The sequence below is a fragment of the Lolium perenne genome, chromosome 3, assembly GCF_019359855.2.
Source record: "Lolium perenne isolate Kyuss_39 chromosome 3, Kyuss_2.0, whole genome shotgun sequence".
NCBI classification, from domain to species: domain Eukaryota; kingdom Viridiplantae; phylum Streptophyta; class Magnoliopsida; order Poales; family Poaceae; genus Lolium; species Lolium perenne.
The window spans coordinates 185,883,141-185,894,664 of NC_067246.2; the positions used below are offsets into that span (position 1 = coordinate 185,883,141).

General features: G+C 46.7%; 1 protein-coding gene across 3 annotated transcripts; it reads left to right on the forward strand.

Moving 5' to 3' along the window:
• Positions 1-207: 207 nt before the first annotated feature.
• Positions 208-6,288, forward strand: LOC127342843 (inactive protein kinase SELMODRAFT_444075). 3 transcript variants are annotated; one of them, XM_051368859.2, is made up of 10 exons: positions 208-310; positions 1,392-1,623; positions 2,313-2,452; positions 2,547-2,641; positions 2,741-3,768; positions 3,948-4,111; positions 4,465-4,541; positions 4,618-4,765; positions 5,559-5,708; positions 5,809-6,288. In XM_051368859.2, exons 2-10 carry the CDS (start codon positions 1,407-1,409, stop codon positions 6,037-6,039), a joined length of 2,250 nt encoding a protein of 749 aa, XP_051224819.1. In that variant the 5' UTR covers positions 208-310; positions 1,392-1,406; the 3' UTR covers positions 6,040-6,288. The 3 variants fall into 3 exon arrangements, with proteins under 3 accessions (XP_051224819.1, XP_051224820.1, XP_071684363.1); XM_051368860.2 differs by lacking the exon at positions 208-310 and adding an exon at positions 846-1,073; XM_071828262.1 differs by lacking the exon at positions 208-310 and adding an exon at positions 1,123-1,261.
• Positions 6,289-11,524: the final 5,236 nt, after the last annotated feature.

An 11,524-nucleotide genomic window follows, 5' to 3' on the forward strand; every position in this document is an offset into this window, starting at 1 on the left:
CTGCGACGGGGCGTCGAGGGCAGAAGTGGAAATTTACGAGTCGGAGCGAAGGCCAGGCGAGGAGGGAGGCAGTAGGAACTGAAGGCTGGGTAGGCGTCACGCAGAGCAATGGTGGTTTAATTGCTTCCGCTCCTTGGCTCTTTAATGGCCACCACCACCTCTACCTCTACCCGCGCACCCGCCTCCGCTCGCTCCTCCCACGCGCGCTACGCTCTAGCGGCCTAGGGTTCCCGCATCGTCGTGCCAGTCGCCCGGCAGCAGCGCCGAGCTCCTCCCATCGTCGTCTTCGCCGGCGGCGCCCGTTTCTCCGGTGGGTCTCTCCCTCTCCGTCCCCTTCCCGCCGTCCGTCCCGGTTCGCGTTTTCGTTGTCGCGACCTTCGATTCTGCGTCGGTTCATCAAACGGATGCAGGAGACCGGGAACTGCGGGCGGACAGATTATTTTCCGTTTTTTTTTTTTTTAGAAATGCTAGTAGAATAGGTGTTCGTTTATGGAAGGGAATGCGAGTCAAAATATCTCGTCGGAGATCCGCCTGCCCTCTCCATGTGGGACGGCGGAGATTTCCTGTACAATTTGACCCGGCTTTGTCCCACTTGCCTATGCGGCGGCGGCCAATTTCGAGGCGGGCGGGGAGCGCGGCGAGATCTGCCAACAATCCTTCAATAATTTTTCCGGATTCCTACGGCGCGCCGGGGAATCGTGCAGGCTAGCAAGGACGACGCGACACTGTACAATCTGACCTGTCTTGCGCGACGGGGAGGAGGCGGGCGGGGGCGGGGCGGGGCGGGGCGGGGTCACCTCGCCGTCTCGTCGGCCAGACTTGTGCTGCTCTCTCCGCCCTTTCCCGGTGTCCCTAGCCCGGCTACAGTATCGGCGAGGACATTCGCAGGCGGCCTCTGCGGCCGGCCATAAAGCGGAGCGGCCCGGTCATCGGAGATTCGGGACCCAGCGGACGGGGGAAAGGCCGCCTCCTTTTTACTACCTTGCCGCCATCTTTACTGGTCTTGGCCTGCCTTTTGGGTCCGTCAACAGAGTTCGGTGTCGAGCTCCGCTGGGGCAACTGTCAGAAGCTCGGTACTCGCTACTCCTATCTCATTTTGCATTTAACCACTCGAGGGCGTGGTTGTTGCGTTGTTCGTACTAGGCATCTCGCTACCTCTACTTCTTTGCGTCTTCTTCTTGGGTGTGCGAGCACTCATCAGTTCCCCCCCATATATGGTTCCCCTTCCGCAGCTGCTTATTGGAGAGAGCTTCTTTGATTTGTAGGTGGCAGCTGCTTATTAGAGAGAGCTTCTTTGATTTGTAGGTGGCAGCTGCGTAGTTAGAGAGAGGCCTACTGTTTGATTTCTAGGCGGCAGCTCCTTACTTAAGAGTGAGGCTCTTGATCTACAGGCATTGCTGAAGGTGATGGCGAGCTCTACCAAGCAGCAGCAGCTGCTGCTGCAGAGGAAGGGGAAGACCGCCGCCGAGAAGGGCGCGCCAGCTGCTGCCGAGAAGGTGGTGGTGGCGGTGCGTGCGGCCATACGGGAGATCTCCAAGACGGCCATCGTCTGGGCCCTGACGCACGTCGTGCAGCCCGGCGGCAGCATCATACTCCTCGTTGTCATCCCCGCCCAAAGCTCTGGTACGCCGTTCCTTCCTTTCGCTGCAATTACATGCGTCCTTTGCAAATGCAGTTTTGCAGTACTGCCGTGTTGTTTTTTTTTTTTTTGAGACCCCTCGATCTGTGTTACAGCTGTAGTATCTGAACTTATGCACTAACACAACACCACACTCACACCACACACACGCACACCACTAGTGCACAAGTTAGACCCTAGAACTATACACACAGCACACATAATTTGGGTGTCTCTAGAAGCTAGTAGTTGTGGTACATATGTGTGGAGGGGATTTTATTGTGGAACAGCATTCCCGGTGAGACATCCTAAAATTCGTCCCAGCAGGGATCGAACCCAGGACGGGTAGCTAGGCCACTGCCTATCGCTACCACCGCGCTAGCAGCGCGTTCTCAACTGCCGTGTTGTTCTGTGGGGCTTAACTGTAGCGCATCATGTACCCACATTAGCTTGCTGAGTTAAATGCATATGCGGCTGGATGCCATCGATGACTCCTGGATCAGTAGCTTGCACAGTTAAATGCATACGCGGCTGGCTGCCATCGATGATTCTTCCTTTTACCTTTATTATCACTGAAGTTGTTGCACTTTGTTCAGTAGCTAAGCTTCCCTAAGTTCGCGGTTGAGTGCTTCCCTCTTCCCTCTGTTTTGTGTTAGCAGCCTCTTAAATGCTCTATGGGTTTCCTCTCTTTCAGGAAGGAAGTTCTGGGGTTTTCCGCTATTTGCGGGAGATTGCGCAAGTGGCCACAAGACAATGCTGGATCAAAAATCTGATATCTCGGAGCTCTGTTCGCAGATGATGCTCAAACTTCATGACGTTTATGATCCAAGCAAGGTTTGTAGTCAGAGCTAATGCATCTATGCATGTCTGCTTTTCTCCTGTCATATATACTTGCATGCTTAATCTTTCGCTTATGCCATTTGTGTAGATAAATGTGAAGGTTAAGCTTGTTTCTGGATCTCCTCCTGGTGTTGTGGCTGCGGAGTCTAAGCGAGCACAAGCAAGCTGGGTTGTGCTAGACAAGTAATGCTCAATGCTTTACTACTGTAATTTTCTTCTTTAAATTCAAGACTCTTTTGTGCCCTCTTTGCTTAAGCTGCCCATGCTGCTGCCGCTGCTTAGGGAGTTGAAGCATGAAGAGAAGCGTTGCGTCGAAGAGTTACAGTGCAACATTGTTGTCATGAAGCGTTCTCAGCCTAAAGTTCTACGCCTGAATCTTGTGGGATCTCCCGATAAAGAGTCCAAAGGACCCTGCTCACTTCCACCAGTGTTGGATAGTCCTGCTGCTAAAACAGCAACTGATGTAAAAGAACCGCGGAGTTCAGTTCGAGGACCAGCTGTGACACCAAGTAGTAGCCCAGACTTAGCGACGCCTTTCGGAAGCACCGAAGCGGGAACATCTTCTGTCTCAAGTTCAGATCCAGGGACTTCCCCGTTTTGTGCTTCTGAAACAACAACTGGCTCTTTGAAGAAAGAGGTACAAACAACAAAGGATAAGATCCAGCATTCAGATGTCAATATTTCTGATACTGACAGTGAAACATTGAGTCCCTCAGCAGCCTTCTCGCTTCAGCCTTGGATGGTGGACATTTTACAGGGATCTGTATCCGCAAGATCGCTTGGAAAACCTCCACGGAAAACCCGCACTGCAACAGCAGATACTCTGCTTGAGAAGATCTCGAAGTTGGATCTTTTGAATGAAATAAGTTCTATGAGGAGCAGATCAGACTTAAATTTCCGAGGAAATGTCAGGGATGCTGTCTCATTAGTAAGGAATGCAGCTCCTGGGCCACCTCCGTTGTGTTCAATATGTCAGCACAAAGCACCTGTGTTTGGAAAACCTCCTAGGTGGTTTAGTTACGCTGAACTCGAACTTGCAACTGGTGGTTTCTCTGAGGCAAATTTCTTGGCTGAAGGTGGATTTGGATCTGTTCATCGAGGCGTCCTTCCTGATGGTCAGGCAATTGCTGTCAAGCAACATAAGCTTGCTAGTTCCCAAGGTGATGTGGAATTTTGCTCAGAGGTGGAAGTTCTGAGTTGTGCACAACACCGTAATGTTGTAATGCTGATTGGGTTTTGTGTTGAGGAAAGGAGGCGTTTACTTGTTTATGAGTACATCTGCAATGGATCCTTGGATACACATCTTTATGGTATGATCTTTTCTCCCCCTGCATTTATTTATAAAAATGTAATCATGCTAATGCACATTTCAGTTTGCATGCCAATACACTTCTATTCTTTACTTGCATGTTGCTGTTCCACTTTGTATAAGCAAAAGTTGGTGTTGTTGCTTAAATCTATTGTAAGCTATGTTTGAAATTTCTTTCAGGTCGCAATAATAAAGAAACATTGGAATGGGCAGCTAGACAAAAGATTGCTGTTGGCGCTGCGCGAGGGTTGCGGTATCTACACGAGGAATGCAGAGTTGGCTGTATAATCCATCGTGACATGAGACCAAACAACATCCTTGTCACACATGATTTTGAACCTCTGGTACTGATTGTACTTGCCTACTGCAATTTAAAAATAAGTACCTGTTCTCTAGTAATTGCATTAGATCTCTTTCTAGATATCACATTAAAGTTGCGTTGCTGATGCAATGATGAACCATACTTCATACTGAATTGGGTTTGCCTATCCTGCAACTATACTTTTCTGGAAGATAAATGGGTCTTACGTAGAGCAAGTTTGCTTGAACTGCAACTGTGTTTTAGTTGAACTTGTCTGATATTTATCTTGCAGAAACTTAGTTTTAAAATTCTTCCAGTATCCTATCTTGTATTATGCAGGCCCACTGAGTTATAATTACATGATGGGATTGCATGTTTTCAATTATGTTCTGACAGGTTGGAGATTTTGGTCTGGCACGATGGCAGCCTGATGGAGACATGGGTGTTGATACAAGAGTCATCGGCACATTTGGGTATATATTGAAATATTCAGAATATCTCATCTTTAGCAGTTTTGGGCACTCAATGATTCTAAATGGCTCCTTGCAGTTATCTGGCACCAGAGTATGCGCAGAGTGGACAAATAACAGAGAAGGCGGATGTGTACAGTTTTGGGGTTGTGTTAGTTGAACTTGTCACTGGGCGCAAGGCTGTTGACATTAACCGACCGAAGGGCCAGCAGTTTCTAACTGAATGGGTGAGTTTCTTCAGTCCATATTTCTGGCGAGACAAGTTCTTTTGGGATATTGCATAAGTTTGTGAAATCACAATCAAACAACAATAGTATCTTGTTCACTAGTAAACGTATTGCCCAAGGATGTTTTTCTCTAAAAAACGGCGAACCCCGGGTGTTCCAGGCAGGGAGACGGCTGGAACTTCAGCGCTCCCCAGGCCAAAGTTTCGTCCAATCCGGCGCTACTAAATAGCGCCGGATTTCGGCCCGGGGAGTCCCAAGCTGCTGGGATGCTCTTAGCTATTTAAACTACACTCAGTCTCAGTGAACTCTTGCACAAACACCCATACCCACACAAAGAGAGGCCCCCTAGATGAGCAGTAGTTTACAGTGCAGACCATCATTAGATTCACCACGACTCTACTCTATACAGGGTCTCAGAATTGCTACACTAAGGGTTCCTTTGATTTAAAGGATGGGAAAAACATATGAATAGGAAAGGTATAGGATTGGAATGACATGTCTTCTTGAAACCTATAGGAAGATGAAGTTTGTTTGATTGTAGCAAAGGAATTTTTCCATGAGGTATGAGCTAATGCTTTTTTCCTATAGGAATTACACTACAAGATTCCTATAGGATATGTTCCTATGAATCAAACAACATGTATAGAAATTTTTCCCATAGGAACCAAATCTTACACAATTCCTATGCAAATCCTTTGAATCAAAGGAGCCCTAATACTGCTATCTCAAAATTTTGTACATTGTGTGGGGCTTGAGTATTAACAAAAATTAACAAAGTTTTTATTTATGACAGGCGCGCCATCTCTTGGAGGAGCATGCAGTCGATGAGCTCATAGACCCACGCTTGGGGGACCGCTACAGCGAAAATGAGGTCCGTTGCATGTTGCATGCAGCAAACCTGTGCATACGACGTGATCCCCATTCAAGGCCTCGCATGTCTCATGTTAGTTCTTTCTGGGCTCAACATTCGATTATTTTTTCTAGATATCCTTTAGTTAACTGTATTATTCCACTGATTTCTGTATTTCCTCTCTTTCTATTAGGTTCTTCGTTTGCTAGAGGGTGACATGGTGGTGGATTCTGTCTCTGTTTCGGCCCCGAGTAGTGATTCTGGGAGCAGGAGCTGGCGAATGGCAAATGATCAGCCGCATTATCAGGGCTACAGCAGCCCAGCTCGGAGAGATTCGCATCGAGTGGTTGATAGAAAACAACCGTACGAGTCTTTGAGGGCTTCCTGGGACAGAGACAAGAAGAGCATCTCTAACAGATACTAATGTTCTTCTCCAGAAGAAATCCGAAATTCTAGCAACCCAATTATGTATTATTCCCTCACCCATTCTCCCAGCCCCTCTACTCTGGGAGCAATCGTAGGTCCAAAGCTTTTGCTGCTACCTTGTCCTGGTGTACAGTAGAAATGCCAATAGGTTTACAAGTATATTGAGCTCCGAGCTGGCTCTTCTTTTGTGTATCAATCGAGGAAGTGTGATATTGAGCTCCGAGTTAGCTCTTCTTTTGTGTATCAATTAGATCGAGGAAATGTGATCTGAAATGTCATTGCTGTTTGAAAATCTCAGTGACTTCCACTATACCTGCTAATCTGCAATGGGAGGCGACAGTTCCAAGGTGAGGATGCCAGCATGGTGTTCGCATGCAATTTGCCAACATGTGCCATTTATAGATCTCGATGTGATCACTGCACTGCCACCCGTACTGAAACTTGGGGTTTGGTATCACCACGCTGTTTGTATGTTCAATCATAGCGATAGTTTTATGGTACAGATAATCAGTTGGCGTTCAGCAATACCACATGGGCATGAATAGTTGCCTCAACACTAAGGGAGGGCCCTGAGCTGTTATGCTGGTGCATATGGCATCTCGAAAATCTTGGACCGAGATATGCAGCAGTGTGGCTGGTGGGGTGATCGATGCGTTGCTGTCCTTGTTTGATGCCACTATAGAAGGGTCTTCTTGTACTAATCCCTGTGGACCAACTAACAGTATGCTGCATGGGCCTGCATTTTGGAACATAATTGAGTGCCCTTGTATTCAAGGATCTGACCCAAACAAAACAAAAAAACTGATATCTGCATTTCGGTGGAGTAGATTGGAACATGTATTAGCTCGTTTATTAGTTGCGCCAAACTGGCAATGTACACAGGCTTATTAGATTGTTTGTTCTTATGCATTTCATGTTATACACAAGATCATCTCAAATTATGGAGTAACTAAAATTAAACTAGAAAATGTATGATTAAAGAGAAAACATTGCATATGGTTAACTTGTTCTAAGACACATGAAGGCAAAAACACCATAGCAAAAAATCAGGAAACAACAGTTCTAGAATTTGTATACAGTTGTTGCAACAACTATTACTTGCATTGTTGCTGACTAAATTGGTAGACATAGTAGTTCTCAAACTTGTTACGTTGTTTTGGTTAGGGCAATGTACCATGGTTGAATAGGCAGTTTTTTGTTCTTCTTATGTACTCCATGTCATGTAGAGAAGAACACTATGAAGTTGTCCAACGCCGGTGATGTTACATGCTATGAGCGAAGACGTCGTTGGCGTCCCGCCTCGTTGTTGGAGGGAGGGCTACACGGACAGCGACCCGCGTTGAACCCGCGGCAAGGAGGGGTGTATCTGTTCGCCATGGCATGCTGAATTGCTCATCTGAGGGTTGGGATTGCATGGCCGGGACATTTTGGGGTACCCTAGATAATGGGCTGTTTCGGGGATCTGTTTAGAGTTGCACTAACATTGGTGCCTTGTTGTTGCAACAACTATCATCTTCCACTCAGTACAACCCAACAGCCCTTATTTCCTTGCACTTTCGTTGCAACAAGTACTCTGTTCTTGTGTTGAAACATAAATAAATTGCTCTCCTCCGGTACTTACTAAAAAAGTTAACATCTAGAATATTAAATGTGCATAACATGAAAGTATATCCCACGATGATGTTGATTTCTTTTTTTGAGAATACCGTGAGCTTTATTGATCATAAGACACAGAGTTACGATCAGCCCGTAGGCTATGAACTAAAAACTTAGGACATTCCGCTGGCCAAACCTGCGAGATCACATTAGTGCAAGCATGCGTAGCTCAGTTGTGAGCCACATGGTCAACTAAACGGCGAACTAAACATAAACTAGAAGACTCAAAAGTGACACTAAGCTCACATATATCACTAATAATGATAGGCGAGATTAGCCATCGACCATCCGTACCCAAGTTCCATATATGAACTATCTCGGAGCAGTCCACTTCAACAACTACCAACAACTACCTGGATGAACCAAAGCAACATCATCTTGCAGAGTTGGAGCCTCGGTCGCCAGTGATCCAACAGTCCTAGGTAAGCAGTGCACCAAACGTGTTGTTGTAGAGGCTGGATGTAATTGGTATCTTGGCAATATTAATATGCTCTCCTTCGAAAATAAAGTAGTGCGTCAAGCACCTCTAAAACTCATACTGCCCCTAATGACGATGATATTATTGATCAGTAAATGTTTTCTATGTATTTGATTAAATTTAACGTTGTATATGTTGATATGTTTTCCTTAGCATTTGATCAAACTTTATGATATTTAACTTTAACAAAATCTAAAGCGTAGCTTCATTTTCTTTGAGTGTTATGAGGACAACTGCTAAATCTATTGATTAGAGAAAAGACGGTCAAAAGACCCATACTAGCCAGCTTATTTGAGGAAAATCGGGAGAAAAACTGAACAACAACAAAGCCATATTTATAGCACCACGCGACTTATAAGACACCTACAAGGCCAACCACTCGACCCACACGAGCATCGCTCCGCTACACGAAAAACCGTCACATTGACCTGATCTATAATGAGCCTTTTTGCCAGCCTTTTGGCACCACCACTGAGAAATCCCATGCTGGGAGAAGAGGACATGTGCCTTGTGAACCCACGAGCCAAGACTAAGCGCTTGATTGGTTGCTTGCAACGTTTGCTCGCATCTATGGAACATGGCTCCGTGATGCTGTCCGGATAAATGCAACCTCTAATCCATGTTATGCAAGTTATTTAGTTGCAAACAATTCCTACTTCATGAAACAAAGTCCATGTTGTTTGGTTGCCCACAATTCGCGTTTGAGAAAATGCAACGACTGTTTGGTTACATCCAGCACCCGAATACGATTACCTTCTACCCTTCTTGGTGAACTTACCCAGTTCACCGTGTATATGCACAAGGTGTTCGACGAAATAGGAAATAACAGGACAACAATCATACATCACATAGATCACATAATCAGCAAGGCTAGCATACGGATATTAGTTCTAGCAGTGAAGTTGCACCACAAGGGCAGGAGCAACAGCTCATGGTGCAACATAGGTTTATCAACCGAGGGTTTACATAAATACCACCTCGCCAAATATACATACGTACCATCAGTGTAGATCAAACCTATCTACTCCCAAAATATACATCATTGATGCGGTGTTCATCATGAGCAAAACAACCAAGACAACAAGCATCCAATGCTCCGTCTCCTTACAGGTAATACTTCGTTAGGAAGGCGTTGAACCAGGCCATCCTGCCATCAGGGGTCATCGCGAGATACCTAGTCACATGTGCCTTGTGATCCATGAGGTGGCTCAGAGCAAGGTGGACCGCGACGGAGTGAGCAGAGCAGATGGAACGCCGCCTTCATAGATCTTATTCACCTGAGCATAGTTCTTTATCGGCTTGTTGATGAGCTCCGCGTCCCTATGGTGAGTCTGCAATGATGAGGTCACTTATTTCTTCCTCATGTGCAAGCTAACAACATCTATCGTAAATGACTTAGTGAATGGACCGCAAGAGAAGTTCCAATGCGCTAACTTTGGTGCACGCATAGTATGCATCATCATCCATCATGATAGCTAATGTATTCTTCACCCAACAAATCTCTTCCATCTTCCTGAGCGTGCAGACATGAATCCAATTTGCTCTCCAGTGCCTCAGATGATTGTAGACCCGAGCGACACCAACCTCACCGTCAGTGAACTTCAGAATGGCCGCACAATCTCCTTGAGGTCACGGTTCGTGAACAATTGCACTCTGGTCTTCTGTTTCGTGACCAACACGCACACCCGGTTCAACAAGAAGGTGGACGGAGCGGCAAGCCATATCATGTTGTTATTCTTCCTGATAGGGCAATACCTACCACGAACCGGGATGTACCGGAGTGGCACAATATGCATCACAGACTTGGACGACAGATCAGGTGACTTCGCATCATATACATGCAAACAAAGTAGCAAAGTGCAAGAGCAATGGTAAGCAACCTATTTCTTTCACACATAGAAGCTCTTAAGACAACATTATGCAAAAATGGTAAGCAAGCATGGAAAGAATCTTCATTCAAGTTCCAAACACGTTGTGCGCATCCAGATTGACCATAAGACAATATTAATCTTCTGTGCCTGCTACCATGTATAAGTGCGTAGCTGGTACAAGGAGGAGTTCCAGACATCGTAGAAACCAATCCTCATACCAACTATCGCACTTATACGTGGACGACTTGGCTTAGAAGAACGCATAAACAGGTGTTCGACGAAATAACAGGCACTAGAAATCTTAGGAACGCACTAGACGCTTATAGATCGAACCAAGAACTAAGCAAATGTACTCTACTCTTACAGATCGAAGCAAGACCTTAAAAATCACAACATAAAATAAGTACACAAAAAGTACAGATCAAAGCAACAAACTAAGGTAAACTATTTTAGGGCTTACAGATCGAAGCAACAAGTAAGCAAAACAAGTAGATCGAACCAATAACTCTCTATCCCTACACAACCAACAACCTCAGTGTAGATCTAAGCTAGGGATGAGAGGTACTCCCTGTGATCTAGCAATCGGTCACGGAGAAGGAAGACGACGACATGTCGGCCAGACAACGGAGAAAGGACTGCTGCAGCGGAGGTCCACCGGCTTGAGAAGAGCCCGTCCCTTACCTTGGTCGTCGGCGAACAACTATGGACGGAGAGTTCGAAAGGGGGAAAATGGTGGCGCGCCTTTGGGCGGTGAGGTGTAAATAGGGGGGAGTCTTGGCGGGAGGTGACCGAATTTCTCCAGTCGTATTTTCCCGGCACGTGCGGGCTCCCGCCATCCCTCCGTCGCATCACCACGACGTATTTTAGCTCCGGCGAACGTGAGACGAGGTTGCATCGCTAGAAACAGCTAAATCGAGCATTCCTCCGCGTACAACTTTCGGGTGCTTTAAAATTCGTGCGATGCAGAAAATCTTTCTCCCGTGGACAAGAAAACCCACGATTTTCGCCTCTCCGCATGCGAGAAAATGCTTTGTTGGCAACCAAACAGGCCCCAAACGACTCAGGGCATTTCCAACGGCGCGACGCATTTTAGCGTTCGGAAATGTCCGCGTGCGTCCGTTTGCGTCGGCCGAAATGGTCAAAATTGACCGTGTGTCCGTTTGTGTCGGGGGTGGCTCCAGCGGCACTACGCATTTTTTGGCCGAATAATTTTTTTAAAACATGAAAACATAATTTACATAGTTTAAACATGAAAAAAAACCCTAACGCCTACTGCTGCTCGTCGTCGCTGTCGAGCACGATGAGCTCCGGTATCGCCCACAGCCAGTTGCCATCCGGGGGAGCGTACGCCGGGCGCGCCGGCGGTGCTGGAGGTGGAGGCGCCCAGGGTTGTGGATGTGGCGGCGGTGGAGGCGCCCAGGGATGCGGCTGTGGAGGAGGAGCCCAGGGGTTATACGGCGGCGGTTGTGGCGCCGCCG

Bases quoted from the DNA above. Each gene is read 5' to 3' on its own strand.
- LOC127342843 (XM_051368859.2), top strand. From the start codon at position 1,407: ATGGCGAGCTCTACCAAGCAGCAGCAGCTGCTGCTGCAGAGGAAGGGG. The intron at 1,624-2,312 runs GTACGCCGTTCC...CCTCTCTTTCAG, and splicing joins CATCCCCGCCCAAAGCTCTG to GAAGGAAGTTCTGGGGTTTT. The intron at 4,112-4,464 runs GTACTGATTGTA...ATGTTCTGACAG, and splicing joins CACATGATTTTGAACCTCTG to GTTGGAGATTTTGGTCTGGC.